This window comes from Galleria mellonella, unplaced genomic scaffold (genome assembly GCF_026898425.1).
Source record: "Galleria mellonella isolate WM207_F2 unplaced genomic scaffold, CSIRO_AGI_GalMel_v1 utg223, whole genome shotgun sequence".
NCBI classification, from domain to species: domain Eukaryota; kingdom Metazoa; phylum Arthropoda; class Insecta; order Lepidoptera; family Pyralidae; genus Galleria; species Galleria mellonella.
Window position 1 is genome coordinate 1247707 of NW_026442042.1, and position 24294 is coordinate 1272000.

Here is a 24294-nt window from a genome sequence, read left to right on the forward strand (position 1 = left end):
TAGCGCAAACGAAGACACCATTCAAAATTCATCTATCTACTATGAATGCTGCTAAAATGGTGTTAAAGAACCGAAGGCCTAATATGAATTGTACAATGACTTTTGTATGGAATACTAGGATTCCAAAATTATCAGCTAGATACACAGTTAAATTCTCGATACATAGAGGATAGCAACTGCGGTTTCAAAGTCTCAATACAAATTATCGTAGACGTAATCACTGTACACATTAGGCACTTTCCAAAAGATACCTACTTTTGAAATACATCTTATTATTCTTTATACATAAAAAAAATATAATGATAATATGTGTATATAATTTATTATTTGCAAAAAAAAAACGGAAAATTGTATTGTACAGAAATCAAAGCCGCAACCATCGAAAGGTGAAGCAATATATTAAACCGCTACACCACCAAGATTATGGTTGTGGTTTTCAGAAGTAGGGTGATTACAGTTACCCTAAACTTATAATTATACTTCCAGTCAGAGATTATTTTTAATGTATAGCATACATGTTGAGAATTCGTACAAACGGTTCGTCTGAAACCTAAAAAAATCTTATCAAGAGGAATCAGAAATCTATCACGAGGTGGCTAATAGATAAATAATAAAACAGAAAGTTTGAATAAATTATATTTCTTTTATTATTCATTCATTATCATTTTATTGTAATCGTCATATCTCATCAGATTGCCCTTAAGTCTACACCATAGTTTGTGCCTACTTACAAGTAGATTTCAGGTCTAGATAACATTTTCTAAACACCTCAACAGTTGATCGCTTCACAGCCTAACATTGATTACCAACATTATTTCTCCATTGACTATTTTTATAAATTAAAGCAAAGGCAAAACCTGCTACTGAATCTTACTATGAACTTAAATTCTCAGGCCTTTTATCAGACAATATCATTATATTCATTTGTATACATACTTGACTACTTAAGTTCAAAGTACAATTACATGAAACCAAAACTATAACAGAGTAAGTAAAATAACACAAAGTGTGTTACTATTAAATCAAAACTGACATAATAATACTATCTAGCACCAATTTCAGTAACCTAACAGTAACTGAACAAATTGAACTATAACAATTTACTAAATTGGAGATAGCTGTGATCATTATCGACATTCTGTCCTTCCCATCCGTATGGTGCAACTTTTTTGCAAAAATTCAAAAATTACCTATACTATGGCATGCACCATTATTTATTTCAGACCTAAATTAGTACCAAAGACCAGAAATTACGAATAATCGATTAAGCAACAAAATGGCATGAAGCGAAACTTCCTTCATTTATTTACAAAAAATTATGGACATTAACAATAGGGTTGGTTCCGAGTGCCATCTCCTTAAACCTATCTCTAAAACTTTAGTCTTTAAAATTATAAAATTTAAATGTATAGTTTAGTCAATATATTTTGAACCATCAAATTTATGTTCATTAAATAAAGATTATTGTGAATATTGAGTCGATTTAAAGTAGACTCTATGATAATTTCTAATTTTCTATTATTATAAATTACAGAAAACTGAAATTTTAGAAATAGTTATGATGTTTCAGAATACCCCAATCTCAATCAATAAAAAACATTTAAGTAAAAAAAAAATACCTGCATTAATTATTATTCGTCAAGAATAATAATACACTATTTATCATATTAGACATAAATAATTTGTACTCTTCTAAATTAATGGAAATTTGATTATTTACAATGATACAATATTTATCAACACTAAAAACAATCAAAGGCATGATAACATTATTGCAATAATTGCATGTTGAATATCAGTGTTGATTTACGTTTACTTGAAGCCCTACATTATCTAAGTATTAAGTCTCACTATTGATCTACCTAATTATAAATATTACAACCCTTATAAATAATACTACGGTGTTCAGCGACGGGACATTCTCATTTATAAAATCAATATACTATTATCTCGATAGTTTTGAATATTAAAAAAACTTGGTCACAAAACTTTTATCGACCAGTATCATATTGATTGATTTAAAATACTTTTATTTTTTAGTTTAATATTATATTTGACTTTTAAACAGCCCGCAATTGCATTATAAGAATTCTTGCATCCTGGTGATATTTCTCTCTATCTAGAAGATCAAATAGTTGAGCTCTTAACAGTAGGAATGTTTCAGAGAGAATAAAATGCATACAGAAAATGAGAAATATTCAAATAATGTTCACTCGTTTTACAATCCCGCGGCTAGCCACATAAATGCACATGGCAATTCTCTACAAAAAAAAAATGCTACGAAAAATACACGTCAAAATATAATAAAAATCGAGATATTGAAATTATACTAATTCAAAACAAAACCTCTCACGGTAGACGCACGCTAATAATATTCTAGATGCTTATAAAAAGTATCACGTAGAAAACAAGTGACATCCACCGTTTAATCACAAAAAACTAAATTGTTTTCTCCATATTACGGAGAAACTGATGAGACATCGAGGCGAACAACCGCTCGAGGATTGCCTCGTCCGCGACGTGACGCTCCTACAGTAGACCGCCTTTCCGGCCGAAAAGAAGGCTGAGCGTACCGAACGGCGACCGAGTCGCCGGGCTCGACGGCTGCGCCGGCTCCACCGTACCCAAGTCGGCACGGGGCCGCAATCGCCGTCCGTTCGTTGCACCGGCGTCCAGTGCACCCTCACCTGGGTGCGCGGGCACGCCGAGTGGCAGCGCAGTCGGAGCCGCAGGCGAGCTTAGTTCCGCGGTAGGCGGGGCGGCCGGCGAACGCAGCGTGCGTTTCAAACACGTAAGCTGCTCCATGGGGCTGCGGTGCACGAGGCCCGTGTATAGTGATCCGGGCGTCTGGAGAGCGAGCGGGGCGGGTGCCCCGTCCGCCGACGGCGACGCGGCGCCCAGGTACCGCCGTCGCAAGATGGAGGTTCCGCTGGCGATAAGCGCGTGCAGGGAGGGCGGTGCGTCGCCGGGGCGCGGCGTCGCCGGCGGCGAGGCGTCCGGCGAGCCGAGCAGCGGGCTGTTGGCAGGCGTGGCGGTGGGCGAGAAGTGCGGCCGCGAAGGCGGCGTGCAGAAGGACTCGCGGCGCGAGAGCACGGGCGACACGGCGGCGGAGGTGCGGCGCGACGTGAGCCGCGAGCTCCATGCGCTGCCCAGCACGCTGCTCGCGAGGCTGCTCATACCGCTGCTGCACACACTGCTCACGCTCGTGCTCGCGAGGCTACCATCGTTCGGATGAAGCACGGTGCTGTAAAAATAAACTTTGCTAAACTACTGCTACATACTTTATTCCATATAATAATAATAATATGTTACAAAAAGGGAAAAGAATGAAATAAATAAATCTTAAAACATTAATATCACAGAAAAAAAAAATCACGATATTCTATAAGTTCTTATCTTAAAAGCAGGAGAGTTTATTTTCCTTACACACATATTATTTGACTATAAATAGTCAAATAATATGTAAAAACAAAATTAAAATTTTTTATCCCCTGCTGACATTGACCTTTTGTACACTGAAACAATTTTTGTAAATGTAATATACTCCATGCATACCTATTAGTGAATGTGTACACGTGACTAGCGTGCGGTAGACGCGGCATGTCGTCGTCTTCCTCCACGTCGGACAGCCGGTACGTCTGCATGCCGAGCGCAGCCGCTGACCTCGAACCGCGGACACCTACACCCTCTTGCTCTTCTAGAAGACCTATAAAAAATACAAAAAATATGTATTTATAATATATTCACAAATTATAAGATATTATTATCTTATGTGTATGTATGAGTAACATCTGACGCTGTGCCAATTTTTTAATCTTATCAAACTTTAAATACATCACGATTTTCTAGGCGCTATAAACGTACACACACCAACTTATTGTGTGAATAATTACATATGTAGGAGTATAGAAATTATCACTGATAGAAAAATATAAGACTGCAACAACATCAAAGAACATAAATCAAAAAGAGATGATGATTTACAACATTTAAACAGAGTATATTTAATAAAGATATTTTTAAATTTTACGCGACGCGACGTAAGCAACAAGCGAATTAATTAAGGTATCAACTTTTAGATTTTTGCCTTGCATGTTTTATATATGAGACGGGAATTAAGGTGATCACTTTGATATAACAGCACTTATATTATTATATGTCAGCAGACTTAAAAATGTAGACAATGTTTGTGTACACAGATAAAAAGAATATACACAGATATTATGAAAAATTTGTCATGTAGAACGCGAGAGCTAACTGCTTGTAACAGCTACAAACATAAAGTAAATATGTCACGGATCATGTTTCGTTGCAACGTGGGAGATCCTTTTTTCTTATCCGTATTTATAACTTACTATTATTATCAATCAATATACTGCTCATTGTGTACGACTGTCTTCAGAAATATCGTAAATAATAATGCAACCTCTTATTATGTTTCAAGTATAATGTTGTGCTTTTGAAGTGTTAGAGTGCAAGTGAATGACTGATATATGTATTTATTCAAGATAAATGTCGACAGTAACTAGAACACAGATTATCTTGTATAATTATTATAAGGCTTCACAGCATTAAGCCAACAATGTTTATATTACTCCTGTCTACATTCAAACCCAAATAATATATGTGCAAGGCTGTTTAAAAATTAGATTGACTTTTCAATGTACTATTATTTATGTAGATTAAAGGCGGACAAACAATGGGTTTGTCTGTGTTTAAAATGGTAAACTATTTATTTTTCTCCATCTTTTAGTATGGATATTCATATCCATATGACATCTTTACCTGACATTGTGGGTTTAGCCAGTTGCGCCCACGTATGCAGTGTGAGGGAGCCCTCCAAAGGTTTAACGATCTGTAGTTTATGTGGAGGGCGGAATCGAGCCAGGCCACCCGCTGCGCCGGCGCCCCACACCGCACTCTCTTCACTGAGGTCTCTGTCTGTAAATATATGAAATAAAATGCTTCATTTAATTTTCAAAACAAATAAATATTATACATATTAATAATTAAACTATGAACATCTAATAAATAGCTAAAAAAAAGGTAAAAATATAAACTGCGATTCACAAATCCCAAAATAAAACGAAACCTTATAGTAATAATTAGAAGTATAGCCTCTAATTAGAGGCATAACAACCTTAAAACTCGAATGCGTAAAGTACGCATAAAATGTACCATGGGCATCGTGGTGTATTTTGCAGCGTTTATATTAATAGACGACAGTTACCACTTTCCTACTCACATATAGCTTTACGCAGTAAGATTGTCTGCAATTTCAAGGAGCATATGAAATTACGGTAACTTTATAGTGTGAATATATATGATCATGGCTTAACAGGTGATAGATTTATATCCCATAAAACCATCTCCTGTTAGCTAAGTTTAAGGCAATCAATACAATCTGTAAAGATTATAAAGGAAGGCTGAAAGACTGAGTATAATGATGAATATACTAGCAGTGTAATCACAGAGTATGGAGGTATAACACAATAAGCCTTGAGAATGGCAACGTGGCATGGGCATCAGTGTGTATTATCATACCCATGGAACTGTTTATGTCAGTTTATGTAATCCAACAAGTGGGCCCGGGGGGGGGGGGGGGGGGTTGTTAGTAACAGAGTCTACCTGACTCATTGTTAGCAATACACTATCAGGTTGACTTTCACGCGGTTCCCCTTGGAAACCATCGTAATTCATTTTAGTGAAATCCGTCACAATGGGCTACTTTTATCGTTGTATTGCAAGCCTTCATAGGCTACGGTAACCGCTTTCCATTAGTTGGGCCGTATACTTGTTTGCCACCACAATGGCATAAAAAACACCTATAACCCCTCACTGGCACCCCGCCAGCGTATACCGATAGCGCAGGCGGGGTTACCATTTCGTTTTTACCCATTAAAAAAAGAGCAGATGGGTCGCTATCTGGATTGGCATTTTAAATATCACCATAAAAATACCGTACCGGCGTGTCGGCGGTGGCGCAGCACGTGCGAGGCGGCGAGCGAGGCGCGGCGCGAGTCGATCTCGTGCGGCGTGAGGCGGCGCAGCGCCGCCGCCAGCTCCGCCGCGCCCGGCGCGCCCGGCACGCCCACGCCCGCGCCGCCGCTGCCGGACAACGAGCCGCAATATTATAACTGTCTACACGCTAGCTCCCTTACGATTTATATAGAGATGACAAAAAAAACTTCTAAACGATCCCTTATCGTATCCTACTAATATTTGTATTGTAAATGAATGGATGTTACTCAATTAGGCTTAAACGGCAGAATGGATTTGTATAAAATTTGCTTTTTGTTTAAGATGTTAACTTAACACATAGAATACTTTATATACTGATTCATATAACCAAAGCCATGGGAAACAGCCAGTACCTATTTCACCCACTTTCATAAGTGGTCTCATTCATGAGTACGACTTTCACATTCTGTATGTATGTATTCATGACTTATTTTACAGTCTAAATTTTTTTATACAATTTATCTGTCCATGATAGATATGTCAATAGCCCCCACTTTCTTACGTGCGTTCTTTCTTTCCTGCTACACTATTTCTAAAGATGTCTTATCTTGTCAATTTTAACTTCATGTCTTATGAATGTCCCATAGACTCATTAAAAAGTGACGCGCAAGTCCATTAGGCCTCCCCATATTTGCATTCTTCTATATTCGTATCATGTATTTCTTTCACGATACTTTCTACATGCCTGAACCACCATAAAACCCTTGTAATATTTGTTCTTATATAACTGTAATACAAAATTTCAGTATTCCGTAAATTTAAGTCTATTATTAAGTATAAGTATACTCAAATAAACCTAGTACTAATACTAACGGGTATAGGTCATCGGAGTCGGTATCGGAGGTGTCGTCGAAGAACGAATCGCAGGAGGTTCTCTTTGGAGGAGGCTTGAGGTAGGCGGAGGGCGCGGGGGGCGCGGACGGCGCGTCCACGGCGTCCGAACCGTGCAGCGACGCTCCCGACGCACCCGACGCGCCCGACCACCGCGATGCACACTGCACGGTTTCAAACACTTTCTGCATACTTGACCTGTTCATACAATTAATTCATTCATTATATAATATTACCAGTCGACCAGGCCAACATTGTTTTGCCGCCAATACGTCCTTTATCGATAAAAACTATTCTGTCTCTGATTGAAGCAAACAGTCCCCAATTACAAAACTAATAAACTATTAAGCCGTTTTCAGAGAATAAAGTAAACGACTACATGGACACAGGATTTTTACTCATTAAATATTATACTGACTGTAAATTTAAATATAGATACTTGACAATTAAAAAACTGATAGTTATCATATGGATTTAAATTATGATTTAGATTATTGTACTTCACATATGAGTAATAAGATATTCTTCGTTCATTCGAATCTTTTAGTAGATATAGATATATAGCCAGAAGCTTATTACGTAAAACAGATATTATTGATCATCTGTGATAATAATTATTATAATATAATATCAATTATATATGAGTGTTTATAGGAATATACAGTACAATTATTAAATAATATATTTTCATTAATTAATCAAATAAATGACAATTATTTACATAATATTATATATTATGATTTAATTTTTTTTTAGTAAACACATTGTGGAACGAAATTGAACCGGCGGCGAGCATGGTTTTATTGTAATGAAATTTCATTTATACATGATTTACGCGATGAAAATTTTACAATTACTGCCAAGCAAGTTTGGTAGTTTATGGTTTTGTACAATGTGAATTACGAACTATACTGGGAGTTCCAATATTATAAACATTATTAAAAATCTGTGTAAACAAAACAAATGTGTTCGAAAGTTGTTAAGATGAATTACAAACTACATTGAGTGCTGACAATACCCAGCACCAACATTATAAAAAAATGAAAAATGTCAGAGGCAAGTGACTAACTGTGCGAGCGGATCGCCAATGCCGGAGTCGAGGCTGAGCTCCGAGAAGACAGAGGAGTGCATCTCGCGGTGCAGGCTGGCAGGCAGCAGGCCGGCGGCGGCCGCCACGCTCGGCATCAGCCCCCGCACCGGCTCTCCACGCTTGCGCAGCTGTCGCAGCTGTTCCTGTGCCTCCGCCAGGTGCGCTGCCACTTCCGCGTACCGCTCCTGCACAGTCGCACGATAAATTATTAACGCTCAAATCACATGACATTCTTAAGCAAGGATTTACATAAATACATATCACTACTATTTTGCATGGACAAATTTTTGCCGTATGTAAAATTACCAAAATCTTAATTACGAGTATTATTATAGACTAGCGGCCCGTCCCGGCTTCGCACAGGTGGACATTTTTACATTTTAAAAAGTGACTATTAAGGCTGCACTCGCGACGGCAGCTTAAAAATGGAGTAACTTCTCCCGTTTTCTCAACATTTCCCTTCACTGCTCTGCTCCTATAGATCGTAGTGTGATGAAAAATTACTATAACCTGCCCAGGAGTATGAAGAATAATTATACCAAGTTTCGTTAAAATCCGTCGAGTAGTTTCTGTTTCTATAACGAACATACAGACAGACAAAAATTTTACTGATTGCATTTTTGGCATCAGTAACGATCACTAATCACCCCCTGATAGTTATTTTGAAAATATATTTCATGTACAGAATTGACCTCTCTACAGATTTATTATAAGTATAGATAGAAGATAAACATATATAAAAAAAATTATGCAATTTATACTTATCTTATTGATTTTATTATATTAATTGATGATACGTTTTTTTTATGTACATAAAGACCTTATAGTTTAATTCAAAATTATAAATACAACTCAATTCGTTTTGTTGTATATAGTTAACACATGAAGGTCGATGAGTAAATTGCATTCCCAACCAGATAAAAATATTTACATTGAAATTTACTGATTACACACTTAATCATAATCATTACCATCATCATCATATCAGCGGTTATCTGCCCACTGCTGAATATAGGGCACCCCGATAAATTTGGAGATTTTGCCAATAGTTGCCACGCTTGGCAAATAGGTTGGTAACCGCAATTACACTTTAGTGATGTATTGAGGGACGCTGCTGCCCGTCCCTCGACCTTTAATTTCTCTTAGTCTCCTCTTACGACACCCATGGGAATAGAAGGAGTAGCCCATTCTATTCCGGGACCACACGGCGTTAAAAAAGCGATACAATTAAAGGCAATGATAATTTTCTTATTAGCAAAATATTTTCACAGTAAATCCTATTACATAAATAATCTAGACTTACCTTCGTGTCAGCCAACTCTGCTGCAAGAGCATTTTGATTTTCTCTAGTGATTTCTAATATTCTTATTGTGTGCTCGTGTTCTGCGGTTAGCTGCGGGCAAACATTATGCAAATATTACATGCATATGATTTTCTACACAAGACCTTGACACATAACCTATGCGGTATCTAACTAGCGAAATGGACAACTTGATATTCTAGCGTTTAAATTATTCATATCAATTATGTTAAAGCGAAACTGAATTTATCTGTCGGATTATTATGTTTCCACGACTAAATTAGGGACCGCTGTAGATGAAATTTGACAGGGAGATTAGCCTAAAACTTGGGTTTTAGGCTAATCTCTAATCATCCTTGGGGATGTAATATAGAATAAAATATTTATCCCTGAATGTCAGTTATTAAACTTTAAGAGTACAGAATATTATATAATTAACTTTTATTGGATCCTACATTTCTTTTCCGCTTTATTGTAATAGGCAAAAGCTAATGTTTGTCAAACCAAATTGTGTGAAAATATGAGAGAAAAATGGCAGTCTAAAAGTTAATGTTAATTAGTACCATGGAAACTTAGTCCATGGTCAACAATTAAGTACAAAAGACTGACTTAATGCTAATTAGAATTTTCTCTCAGTCATTATAATAAATTAAGGACACCATCTAAAACTTGAGTGGCCTGCGAGTAAGCTCAAGAATATAAATAGTATATAAATACGTTTGATTTGGAAGCGAGTTGCCTCACAACAATACTCATTAGCATGCTCATCTATTTGACACTGTCACAGTCATTGACAAACGTCATTGATTCACGGAACCAATTTTAGAAATCGCTTGTCTATTTAGTCAAAAGTTACAACTATTATTTTCTTTGATTAAACCACTATCCTAGTGTTTACATCTGTCTTTGACGTTACTAGTCTTATAAAAACTATTTCAAATCGAATAAAATTGACATTTGATATAGATAATAAAGACTTGATTTTGATTTTCACTATTTTATGTCAGTTCATTCCGGTTTGAAATTCATTGTAACGATTATACTATTTGGAATAAACGATAATTACTTGAATCTATTTTAAAAAGTACTTTAAACATAATAGCATACGACAGTTTTTGGGTGGGGTTTCTATAAGTATGTAGGTATGTATGCAATGTAACAACATGATAACAGGTAACCTAAAATTACACTTTAAATACGATTTATCAAAGAAATGTCAGATTCTGAGAAAATGCAATGATAATTAAAGTGTAAAATAAGTAAAATCATGGATACCTGTTGGAAATTTCTTTCAGTGAGGGCGAGCCTTGCGTTTGTACTATCAACCTGGTGCTGGAGGTCGGCGTTCCGTTGTCTCTCCTCCGCCAACTCATTGCCCAGGATGGTGGCTTCCGAGTTTGCACTCGCTATACACAGATTAATAATCATTTAAGTACCTACAAGACAATAATATCAAATACTACATATAAACATATAATAAAAAATATCCAGACTACTCTAATCTTTTTCTAACCAAGTAATTAAACTAAACTGATCACATTTGTTATAACCCAGAAATTGTACAACGAAAAATTATTTAACTGACAATTAAATCGCAGATGTTACGTATCTAACACGCGTGTATTAAAAACATTAAAAACAACGCCTGTGGATATCATAATAATCCATGAATTGTATAAAAAAAGAAAAAAAAAATTAAGTAGTATCTATAAAAATATAACACGGAACCAACAGTTGCATGATATTAAGTTACGCAATGTCTGTAATTTTGTAACAGATCAAATTAATAAATGGATAAAAAGTTCAAATAAAATCTATACTAAAAGTTTTAGCGGTCTGTTAACTAGCTTCAGGTGACGACGGGTTGATCGACCATTTCCTCATCATTTACATATTTATACGAAACTTCTATTAATGAAGCAATACGTTAAACTTATTGTGCTACGATCTTAATACAAATATTTTGTTATTATATCAGTAACACTTTATTAACTTGATTTACCTATCTATTCAACTTTATTACGGTTTATAATTGCATATTTTAATAACTATGATTGTTTTGTTTTTTTCTCTAACAACTTTCTTCTATCAAAACATTTTATAATTAACATTATAACTATGTAAATACCAAAATAAGAATTAAAAATATTTTTATTCATATATTTCAGATATTTATCAGGTCATCTAGTTGTTTGAAAGTAGTTTCAACCAACTCGGCAAAAACTCGATCGTATCCTTGAAATACCACAAATATTTCCAATAAATACAAATTGCCAAGGCACAGTAAAGTATGGAAATAGAACAGTCTTCACATGTAATATATATATGTTCATGAGTATGACGCATTCAACCGTGACTCGTTGTGTTCAACAAGGGTAAAGAGAGTACCAATACAAAACCCATTGAATTTTTCAATGAACCTGAACAACTTTCCAAAAAAAAAAAAACAATTCGCGTCGTCATATAATTGATTTAGAACGAACATTTTCAAAATTCGACTATTGAATAGTCCATTCTTTAGAGAAGTTCATTGAGACTGATAGGTACACTCTTTAGACTATGTTGGTATACAGGCCACATGGTAGATATGAATATGTATTATCACTACCTAGGTATATTTTGTCTTATCCAAGGTTTATTAGGATTTATAAACCTACTCATATAAAAGAATTTTGATACAACCACAATCTTTTATCAGAAATTATAATGTTGATAATATGCTATTTTCTACTGAAACGTAAAATTTAACAGGATGTCTAATTGAAACCGACATAAAACGCAACCTATATTTTTATTCATGCGTCACAACTATATAAATTATGTATTTTTATATCTATGAACTGTAAGGAATTATATAGCTTATTGTTTCAATTATGAGGTACTAAGTTCATGTATTGCCATTAAAATAATTAAACATCATAATACATAGAACTTAGATACATAAATAATAATAATTCACAAAACGATATGTACAAAAACATAGGCACACAAAACTGTAAAACAATTTCACTGCGATCTATTATCGTGATAATGAAATGTCACATTATGTCACAACACGTAAGTTCGTTATATAATACGTACTGTATACTAAGTCAACAGTCACAACAATAATGTCTAAAGCATAAAGTAAATTTTTAATGATTTTTTAAAGTCAAAACTAATACTGACACTTAGAATAGCAAACAAGCTGACAGCCCACCTGATGGAAATTGATAACCGTCGCCTATAGATATAAACAGCATCATACACATTATAGAATGAACTTTGAATCCCATATTACCCCACAAGCGTTGCCATTCCTAAAAACTACGGTGTTATGCCTCCCCGTACAAGTATCTTGCAATTTGTCTCCCATATTCCTTTTAAACTAGAACACAGTCGTGCAAGCACATCTGCTTCACGACAAACACGAATGGACAAAGATACCCGTAGAGACTAATTTTGCATAATAACTCCCACTAGTATGTGAGGAAATCGCGAATTTAATTCCAACTAGTTTGAAATTGTTTCAATTAGTACACAATAAATAAAGTGATAAGTATACCTACGATACGATTTTTATATATAATTATTATAAAGACTTATAATCGAAAAGACAGTAGTGCATCTTCTTCAACCTCGTTAACTTGGGCAAAACGATGACAGGGATATGTTGAAACAAGTATGGTCTGACAGGGTGCAAACCTTAGAGAAAACACGCTGCTAGGCCACCTTGCCCCACCAAACCCTCGTGACTTCCACGTTCTTCATACCAAATGTATTATTCGGCAATACACTAATAATAATAAACACACATATAATGATAAAGTATTTTATCATAATTACTAGTCTACTCTTCAGAAGATAAGTAATATAGATACTCATTTCAAGTACGCAAAATATCCGTAACTCAATATGTTATCAAATCACTTGTAACACAATTTACATAATGATACAGATAGTATTTTTATACAAAACAAAATGCATTATTTTATATGTAATATTTAATAACAATAAGAAATTTCAAATAATAAAAAAAAACTAGGACTATCTATAAAGTATACATAACATTAACATCATAGAAATGGTATTTCCTGGCATACTTAATACAAATAGTGTACTCGTATATACATTATGTCCAGTTCACAATGTTTCACACAACTGTAGGTCAATACCCCTAGTTGAATTGTAATTTTTCATAAATCTAATAAATATTTATGTATGTATATTTGCATGAATTATTCGCCATTTTCATGGGAATGAGAAAACTGTACATTTTTATATTATTATCATACAGTTGAAGCAAATAAAATTAAAATTGTAACATTAATTAATGGTGTTCAAATAAACAGAGTTCTTATCTGATGGAGATAAACAAGTAATTAAGGAGACATCGCATTAAACATGAAATAGGCTACGAAAGAAATTTGTCAAATAAATGAAAGAACAAAAAGAGGCTTACCGAGTTGTTGCGCAATATCTCGCAGCAGCTGCTGCTCAGCCAGCTCGGCGCTGTCGGTGCCGGCGGCGAGCCGGGCAGCCTCCTCGCGAAGAGCTCGATTTTCTCGCTCCAGTGCGCCGGTGCGTTTGCGCAGCGCTGCCGCGCAAGCCGCTTCTTGCTCCTCCGTCGGGGAGTTGCCTTCCTCTGTGTCATTTGTTAACACCTAGATCCATACGTGAAATCATTATTAGCAAGTTATAAAAGTTCAGTGAAGAGCATATCGGACATATTAAATAAATGTTCGTACACATAATATGTTTATAGTTTTTAATTATTCACCGATATCTCTAAATTGTAATATATATATATATATATATATATATATATATATATATATATATATATATATATATATATATATATATATATATATATATATATATATATATATATATATATAATGATCAAAATAATTTAATGATACATTATAGTTATAATTACAATTCGTTGTCCTCATTTAATAAAATTAAAACCTTTAGATACTTTGAACTGTATGTTGTCGCAAAAGAATAATTATAAAAAATTGATAATTTTGAATGTTGTATACGTTACACTTATTGCACAGACAACTACATTACCATTTCCATGACAAGTTTGATATGACCCGAATATTTTTTAATTAAAAGATTAATAAAGGTATGAAGAGTTCTATTAAAAGAACTTTTTTTTTTTATTATAGCACAACGAGTGATCACACACCTTCCTGAGCAAACACAGAGACAATATGGTCTATGAATACAATCAATCGTATATAGCCGGATCAAATTTATCTGTTTATGATATTAATATTCTACACCTATGAAACTTCAGATCTTATTCGTTTGTAAAAAAGTTATATTAAATAGTACGTATGATTAAACGGACAAACGTACATTACAAAATTACAATAATAAAGTTTCGTATCTATTAGCGACGATATCCTAAAAACAAATGACAAGTAAATTAGACAAAAATGCTAACTACGTTTGTTATCAGTTCTGTAATTTTCCGTGTATGAGCAGTTGGTTATATTTAATAACGTTTTCTTGATTATTACTCATACCCTATATTAATACTTTAAGATCACAAGTTCAATGGCATATTAACAAAACAAAGAAGAGAACGACACATGAATTGCCTGAGTACAAAACACTGTCAATTATAAAACAGGTTCAATAGAGCTTAAATTGAATTAAGTAATATCATAGAATTAATTGCGAAATTAAATTAATGCGACAAATAGCGGTAGGCTCGCCTTTTGCTAAATGCTCGACGCAATGTGGACATGTCGAATGTTACATTTATCATAACGACAACAGGTAACTAATGCCTATTAGAGATTATAGATTATAGTCCAGAGCTTATTTTTTTTTTTAACAATTGTTAATAAGCTTTATTCTATATACACGCCAATGCTGCCACAAGAGGCATAACATGTAAACCGCAGAATTGGCAGGGAGCATAAAGGCATATTTAAAGATGTTCATGTCTTTAGATGTTTCTTACTCAATCACGCTTAAACAGCAAAGCACATGTGAATACAATTTCATATACGGGTAAACCACATATCCTAGATTACACAATAAACACATAGAATACATAGATAGACAACCTGCAAGATACGGCTAACATGTAATAAAAAAAATATAGAACACCGGTGTTTACCTGCAATAAATCTGTTTTAGTTGTGAGATCGTGTTTCAACTGTGTGATGAGATCTCGAGCGCTGCGCAAATCGCCCTCGAGTGCTGTAACACGCGCCTCCAGTCGGCCATTAGCTGTCAATAACTCCTTGCCGATGCGTGCCGTCAACTCCAAATCTTTCTCTTTCTGTTCATAAATAATTATGGCATTTTAGTTTAATTATTACTATTTATATTAGCTTTACTCACGTATCTTATATATTTAAACATCGCTACCAATCGCACACATCCACAAGCGCTCTCTGACCGCGACTGATCTCAAAAAAAACTGTGAGCCATATAAGTAATAAGACAATAAAGACACTTATACATATAATTCGAAATTAGTCAGAAATTATGTGAGTAAAGCCAATATAAATAATTCTAACTCAGGGTGCTTTCTGTAAAACTTATTTACGAGCATATCAAATTGATAAATAATATTGTTGATTACGAATCTAAATCAGTTTATCATTAAGAGACATCTTGACAAACAAAATAGTACAAGTTTAGCAGCATAAGCTAAGCAGTAAAAACAAGCAATCCTACTACCGACGACATCAAGAACTGTATAATAAACAGATATTATAAATATTTTAGAAAGTATGATGCTATAATAAATTGACTTACTTCTTCTAAGAGCCTTGTTACCGCTTCAATGTCATTGTAGGTTTTTGTCATTTGGCTCACCCTGTTGCTGCATAGAACTGTAATTAAGAAATAGGTTTTTAGTATGACAACATGGTCACCCTACATATTATCGATTATTGCAATGTAATGTTGGAACAATGGAATTAGATAAGAATGTAGATATAGATAGCTGTAACTTTCATAGCATTATATTGCAATCAATTTCATTTTAATTAATAATATTAAAATATATTCACTACAGATATGATAACTTTTAAATCTATAAAAACTTATATAACAAGTCAAATATATTAATGGTACTATATTATCTACAAATAAATGAGCGGCCAATCGAATTGAGTCGTCACAAATTATACAGAAACATAGAAATTTATTAGTACTGCCACTTTTTAGCAAGTACCTACTAATGCTAATGTTTTTATACTATATTTATACAAGATAAAAAACAAAAACTTTGATAACTCAGAGAAATATTTAAACTAATAATGACAAAAAAGCTATAGTTTTACTTTTTACATTCGTAGTAAAGTCCTGACAATTATTATTTCTCAACAACAAAAAAAATAATTAAAATATAATTACTAAAACCTAATAACAATTATAATGACATTAATTCCCAATTTGAATAAGATTTTTTTTTTATTTTCCTATACATATCCTGATATATATAAATTTACTATTCTCAGTCAAAATTTAAAAAAAAATATATGAAAATTAAATAAGTTATTTAGTTCGACATGTATATATATTTTAATGTGTGCAAAAGAATAAATACTAGAAAATGTCATTTGTTTGTAAAAACTTTTTGTTACACTGAAGAATTGTGACACAACGACAGAAGAATATATTGAAATATTTGATTTACATACCTACTATTAAACAAAATAAAAAATACCAAACAAACTAAATACTCTCATTAAGATTATTAGGCAGTAAATATTGAGAAGAAAGTTTTTAATTTAGCTTTCATTATTTTCATTAATATGTTTTGTTTGTACTGTTTTAATTATTGACATTTACAACTATTTAACAATATATAGGTACCGATTACAATTAATATTTTTACATAAATATTGATACCTCTGAAAACGAAATCGTATGAGTCGATTTATTCTTCTTAAACCAAGTATTATTTATATATTGGATTTCTTTACATATAATTATGTAGTAATTTTTTTGTTTGGTAAATAAATTATTAACGCTTGTAGCTGTAAATAAATAACTGCATTCCACGTAAATAATTCACATCACAAATAACATTTTTTACTTCAACTAGTTGGAAAACGCTCAGAACTATGAGACAATATACAATGGTACACGGATTTACTCAGCACAATAGCTACATAACTCAATGAGCACTTGAACGACCATAAAGCAGTGTCGCAAAACAGCGTGTAAGTGAAACGCACTCGACTGTAAAGACAAAATAGTATTCACTAACTTGCCGGCTACAAACAATGATAAGATAATATATAATTGTGTTAAAGGGACATCATTAGTTAAAGGGGACATCATTATATAATTACTAATAATTTTTCACCATTAACCAACACAATTCAATAGATTAAGTACTGACCAAAAGGTATATCATCCAGTCTTCGGGTGTTCATTGATTCTCTATATAGATGCGCGGTCAAACTGGCATTATGTGAAAACACAATTTTTTCGGAGAACAATAGTATATAATAGACACGGTTATTACATCAATAAACAATATCGAAACCTGTCGTTGCCGGCGACAAACACTAGTGCAAACCAACCAATCGAGCCAACGACTGCGTAACGTACGCAACTAGAGAACTTCGGGCTAAATATCGGTTCAATGGAGGGCACGCAAAACATACTATTCTATTATACACTCATTATGTGGGAAAAAAAAAACAGTATAATAGGCAATTCATCTATTCATGTAATGATTTTTCACATATATCGCTAGAATAGTAGTACTACTACCATGACAACGGCTGTCTAGGAATCTACTACAATAGGCGTTATTTTTAATATGTATTTAAATTTTTTTTATAAGAAATAGAGATCGAAAAACTATCGTGTTGGTATTTATTTCTGAACTATTTATTGTACACGAAAGTATCTGTATTGAGAATTTCCACTATCTTAATCTTCGACTTCGAACTTCGAAACAAAATAATATGACAGTTGAAAATCACTCAATACATTTTTGATCGCCTTTTTTAAAATCGATTATTATGTTTCTAACTTATATTTGATAATTAATGATATTAAAAATAACAGATAAATAACTATTATATTAATTTGAATAATATTATATTTCTATATACTTTGATATTAAGTTACCGTAGTCAACAATACGATAAACAAAAGTTATTTAGTTAACATTGGAAATTGTCGATTTGTACCCGAAACCTATATAATTCTCGAATTCAAATCAAGGATATCGACAATTGGTACAAAATTATAATTTGCGTCACTGAGCGTAATCAATTCTTATCGCATTATTGATGACTATGTACTATGAAAATTATATGCAATGATAAATAATCATTAAACGGTACATCTGTTTCAATTCTTCGTAAAAAGAGCGGTAAAGCATTTAGTTATCAGATCCGCACTATAATATACTTAACTTTATGCTTGAATTTATTTATATAAAGCTTTAGAATAATGTAAATTGTACTAAACAGGGAAGAAAGATAAACCTGCAACGCAATATAAACCTGCAACTGAATGAAAAATTAAAGGGGGTCACTGAAAGTGGCCCTGCATCATTACATATGCCAATCTAATGGTAAACTATGTTCTGCAATGGAAAATTGAACCACTAAAAGGATGATAATGACTAGCTTTTGCAGTTAATACTCAATCCATATTACCTATTTGCACACTACGTGACAGACTAAAAATTTTGGATACATCCAAAACAGTATATTGTACCATGTAAAATAAATTACTTTTACACAAGAATACACAAGGTGCCTGCTTTCCAGCAAAACGATAAAAAATACCTTGGGAGAATGTAAACAATTGTTGCATTCTACCTATATGCTGGATGGCATTTTTCCCACTCTTACATCTTACCTAACGATTACAACGGATATTGATTGTACTCGCGGTTACGTCTCTCTCACACGAATCAAAGACTTTCACAGTTCTTGCTCCTTACGTTTCCTCTAACTGAAATATTGATTGTGTTACCTAAACAAATTAATTAATTCATAAAAAAAACTACAATAAAAAAATTTTATTTGGTTAATACAGAATAGTCCAGTTTAAATAATAATGTTATTTTACAAGATTATTGGTTAGAATTAAAAATTGATAAACATTCTAGAAAATATCAGAAGCGTGAGTAAAGCATGAGATGGACAGATGCGCTTGAAATTAAAGGCCATCTAAAGAAGAAGCAAGATGGGTAACGACAAAATATGAGAAATCGCAGAGACTTGAGAGTGATCGTGAATAGTATTCACGTTCTGGATCTTGGCGTACCTCTATCAAGGAGCAAAGTCCGGATGACGCGAAAGTAGAGTCGGCCGTATCTGTCCCTCGCCACGTGGTATAGGAAGTCAGGGTATTCGCCGAGGCACTCGCGCAGTTCCGCATCAGGTAGATAGCTTAGCTCCTGGAAGAGCTCGCGATCGAAGCCGGGCGGTGGCGAGGTACGCGAGTCGTCCGCGCACCCCGCACCCGAGCCCGCACAGCCCTCCGCCGTGACGTGCCCGAGCCGCGACCATCGGCTCCGCCCGCCTCACACCAAATATCCTCTCACGTGCAAGAGCACCACTATTTCACAACTATTTAATCTGAGTTTATTTACAGTGTCTCCTCCACGATGTCTGCCGTGAAATGAACTGACAATTCATTTTATACTTCGCCGGTTTCAATATTTATTTTAGCATCATACCTGTAAAGTCGCGAGAGTCGCGCCACGACATTTCATGTAATAGAACAAACACGTTTTACGTGGCATACCTAATAATAAGTAGGCAGACTAAAAACGCCGTACGCTCGGGTAACCAAGTGAGCTGCTTTAAATTAACTCACATGAAATCGCAATGTGTGAATTTGGCACAAACGCCATCCACAACGTAACCAACGATGATTGTTATTTATGTTAATTTTATATGAGATTATTTTTTCAGCGAAAGTAACATGCAATTATGAAAGAAAATGACCGTTTTCTACCTAGCCTAATATTGATTATGCAGGAATGAGGCCAAAACCAGTCGCGCCCTTTTTACGCCCACGCCTATGAACAAACTATCCTACTAAATAAACGGAATTCTAACTACAGTTTATTAATTTGACTGAGCAAACAACGAACATCGACCATAGAAAAAAAAACAAGGTTGCAACACTTCTCGGAAACGTTTGCATTTAATGCAATGACTTTTTTGTACGAGTAACTACTTGATTGATATAAGAAAAGAAATGAAAATCAAATGAAATTGTAAAACCCTATATAAAATTTATATTTAACTTTAAAAATCAATATGTAATGTAAACTTTATATTTAAACTTTTAACAAATTAACTATTATTAAGAAATAATACAAGAAATCATAACGTTTTTTAAACAATCCATTTAACATCACAGTAAACTCAGAAGACGAGTTTCTTGGAGTTTACCTATACTATACTTCAAAAATATCATAACGCCGATTGCCTAGTGCATTATGGGCCCTGATAATCAATAATAATAAATAGTAATAAATTTTAATAAATACTACACTAAGAACCAATATAATTTATCGAAGACAATTGCAATTCAATCAGTGCACTAACACCATTTTAGAGTTAATGAGATAATACTGAATGGACTGTAAATCTTCAAAATCTTCTTGTCTTTGTCACAGTCAATTTTAACTTCAAGAAAAACAAACTTTCAACAATTTACACTAATTAAGCAGTTGGCTCAATATAGTAAAATTACTACAATGGTGTACGAATATAAACATAAAAATAGAGGATAATGGCATGGTTACCCTAATAAGTTCATCCATGATACTTCAAATATAATTAAACGTAGGATACAGTTAAAACTTCTAAAAAGTTTTTATCTCAATTCTGATCTCGTCGTAAAGCTTAGTCATGTCGAAAAACAGAAAACTATTTCATGTAAAGAAATCATGGAATGTCAAATTTGCATGTCATAGATATATGATTTCTTTGCAGAGAGAAAATATATTTACATATCTAAATCCACAGATACCAAATCATACTTCAACGCAACTGTTTGCTATGGGTAGTATGGGTATAAGGTCACTCTGCACGTGATTCACAAGTGACGTCAAATTACCTCGCATTGAGGTTATATTTATATTTGAATAAGGATAGATTTTTTAGATATTTTAATTATGGATTTTAATTTGAAGCCTAATTAATAATAATTTTCTTTTATGATTTCTACATAAGCAAAAGGTTTAAAAATAATAGGTAGTTTTTGAGATTATATGAGATTTTGTTCCATTAATCATGTTCAATCGCGACAAATTAACATGGAAGTAAGTCCAATCAATCGCAAAAAGAATTACTTTTCAAAACAGGTTTTGAATTGGTGAAGATACAGCATAATGTAAATCAACATCCTCCTTAAATCATTTAAAATACATACGTTCGTGACGACATCTCCAAAGGAATATCTTAAAAAATCTTCGATCTCTCGAAGTATTAATTTTGTTGGAAAAGATATGCAGAGACTTACTTATCATTTAGTTATTATTTAACGCATATTTCATTAGTTACTAAATATCATAAAATTGTATATATAATTACAAACCAAAACAGTTATTAATTTGTTTCATTTAATATATAGAAGTAAATCGACATTTAGCACCCTTTAAAAGGAGTAATGAAAGAATGAATTTATTTGCGGAAAAAAAAATTTAGGAGGGTTAGAAAATAACAAAAAAATTTGGCTACTCATATTATCATCTACTTATCATCATCTACTTATTTACGTTGAGCTATCAAATCCATCAAGGAATAGAAAGAACTACTATTATTAAACAAAATATAACTTTATAAACGTGAAAAGATGTTTAGACGTTACTCAATCACATTTAAACATATTTGACTAAATTTAGTACAAAGATGGAATACATCCTAAATTAACTCAGGTTAGGATACTTTTTATTCTATTTCACGCGGATATCACTGTGGAATACAGTTAGTAATACGGTAATGATCTAACATGACATTTGTACGACAGTCGACAGCCAAATCTCTCCCAATACATTTTTATCATTCCGAAAAATATCGTGAACTTTGTTCTTAAAGTATGTAAAAAAAACGAATATGAAATAAATACCTTACTTCATGTACAGTAGTAGGTATATGACCAGTTTGACAGCACGTCGATTATCATTACACTGAATTCGGACTATGGATCCGCCTTATTATGTAAATAGACAATATACAAAGTTGTAAATATTCACAATTCAATGTTTTTTTTTTTTTTTAAGATTTCCGCACAAGGTTATATTACGCATAACTATAACCTAGAAATAATTTCCTTCACTGTTATCCTTAAAGTTGAAGATATTTTTCTGAAAATTTTACCTCGAGTTAAATATTGTTATTAAGTACTTTCGTGACATTGAGTTCTTTAGACATACATTCATTATTCATAGACTTTTTTTCTTTCTGCATGAACAAACTACTACATGCGTATTTTAGTTACAATGCAATACTTAACAAAAACTTCGACAATAGACCAAACCCAATTAGAAATACCAGCTTTAGTAGTAATATCTAGTGATTACATTACAAAAAAAAGTAGTTAATTACTTACCTAATAGAACTAATTTTATTAGAATAAGAATGAAATAAATTACCTTTTTTATAACATACAAAGCAAACGAGCTTGCCGGCTCACCTGACGGTGTTTATCGCCATCAATAGACACCCGCAACATCGGAGAAATTGCAACTGTGTTGCCAACATTTTCGGGAGGAATATGCTTTTTTGAAAGTTTCAGTATATTTTCGGAAATACGACTGCTGGGAGTTAATTTTAATTACTTATATTGAAAGACAAAAATTAAATATTGAAGGAAACCGCTCAAAAGTTGAGTTAGAAACATCCTGATACTACAGTGTGCTGACGAATAGTACAGATGCAAAATAGAAATCAATTTTGTCATCTCTTGGCGTTATGACGATAACCAACCTATCGTTTTAAAATCTGGCATAGGCATATATTTAATAAGAGCATAGCTACTTTTTATCCCAATCAATCTAAACAATAGATACTGGCCATGTGAACGAGCTCGGGGTGTGGGGGAGGGCAGGCACATTCGATTAAATAAATTATACTACATACCAAATCCGTATCTATGTAAAGAATAAGTATAATTTTATATAATGAAATTTTATGTAGTTATCTTTTCGAAAATACGACGGATTTGGGATTGAATTAACTGTAATGTCCTTTACACCAATATTGTACATTGTTCTGAGTACAATATTTACCAGTGAATAGGTATAAAAGTAAAAAGTGACTAAGGTAATTTATGTCAGTACAGTAAACCATTTTCATTTACTTTTAAATTGCGATTAATATTTACCAAAATTAAAAAAAATAAAATAACTATGATAGGTAAGATTGCGTCAACCTAATTAACATTACTGAGTTCAACGTTATTATTAGTATCTTACAAAATGTCAAAGATATGTTTACGTTGTGACGAAAAATGTGACAACTCGTAACGAAATCATTAATGAAACATTCAATTGGACCTTCAACATGTTTATTATTCTCAGTTGCATAAAAAAACTGATGAACCCGTTCCCTGTGCAAAATCACTGTGCAAAATCTTTACTTTGAAACTGAATTTGTTTGTTACCTCTTGGTGTAAACAACTGAGCCTATCATCATAAAATCTGGCACACGTATAGACCATGAAAGTAAATATGGGCTACTTTTTATCCCTATCAATCAAAATGTCCCGCTCACGTGGACATAGTTACAGGTACAGCTAAAAAATAATTTATGACTGATTCTTATAAAACGGAAGTATATTTCCATGCTGCAACTATTAATTGATTGATACTATCATTAGGATTTCATGTACATAATTATGCTATCTACATTTTTATTACAAATTAATCAGACCGGTCTTAACCATAAGAATACAATAGTTCGTAATAAATACGAAAGTAGGCCACCACCGTAATATGACGTAATTTCGACCCTGTACGTATAGTTCGTAAATACCTAAGTAAAACACCTTTCTTTGACGATAGAAATGAAATAAAGCACAATGACAGATAGACGTTTAT

The 24294-nt window shown here is 33.4% G+C and overlaps 1 protein-coding gene across 9 annotated transcripts in view; it reads right to left on the reverse strand.

The window, feature by feature from the left end:
* Positions 1–619: 619 nt before the first annotated feature.
* Positions 620–24294, reverse strand: part of LOC113517408 (trafficking kinesin-binding protein milt) — a 55305-nt gene continuing 31630 nt past the window's right edge. For 5 of the 9 annotated variants that reach the window (XM_052894643.1, XM_052894642.1, XM_052894641.1 and 2 more), the window contains 11 exons: positions 16014–16090; positions 15367–15531; positions 13684–13885; positions 10518–10648; positions 9246–9335; positions 7922–8127; positions 6835–7050; positions 5966–6108; positions 4786–4941; positions 3556–3706; positions 620–3244 (listed from right to left, as the gene is read on the reverse strand). In XM_052894643.1, coding sequence (XP_052750603.1) covers positions 2530–3244; positions 3556–3706; positions 4786–4941; positions 5966–6108; positions 6835–7050; positions 7922–8127; positions 9246–9335; positions 10518–10648; positions 13684–13885; positions 15367–15531; positions 16014–16064 — 2226 coding nt within the window. In that variant the 5' untranslated portion in view covers positions 16065–16090 and the 3' untranslated portion in view covers positions 620–2529. Of the gene's footprint in view, positions 3245–3555; positions 3707–4785; positions 4942–5965; positions 6109–6834; positions 7051–7921; positions 8128–9245; positions 9336–10517; positions 10649–13683; positions 13886–15366; positions 15532–16013; positions 16091–17114; positions 17429–19502; positions 20238–24294 lie in introns of those variants that run through there. The other 4 variants (XM_052894645.1, XM_052894644.1, XM_052894646.1 and 1 more) reach the window with 3 other exon arrangements.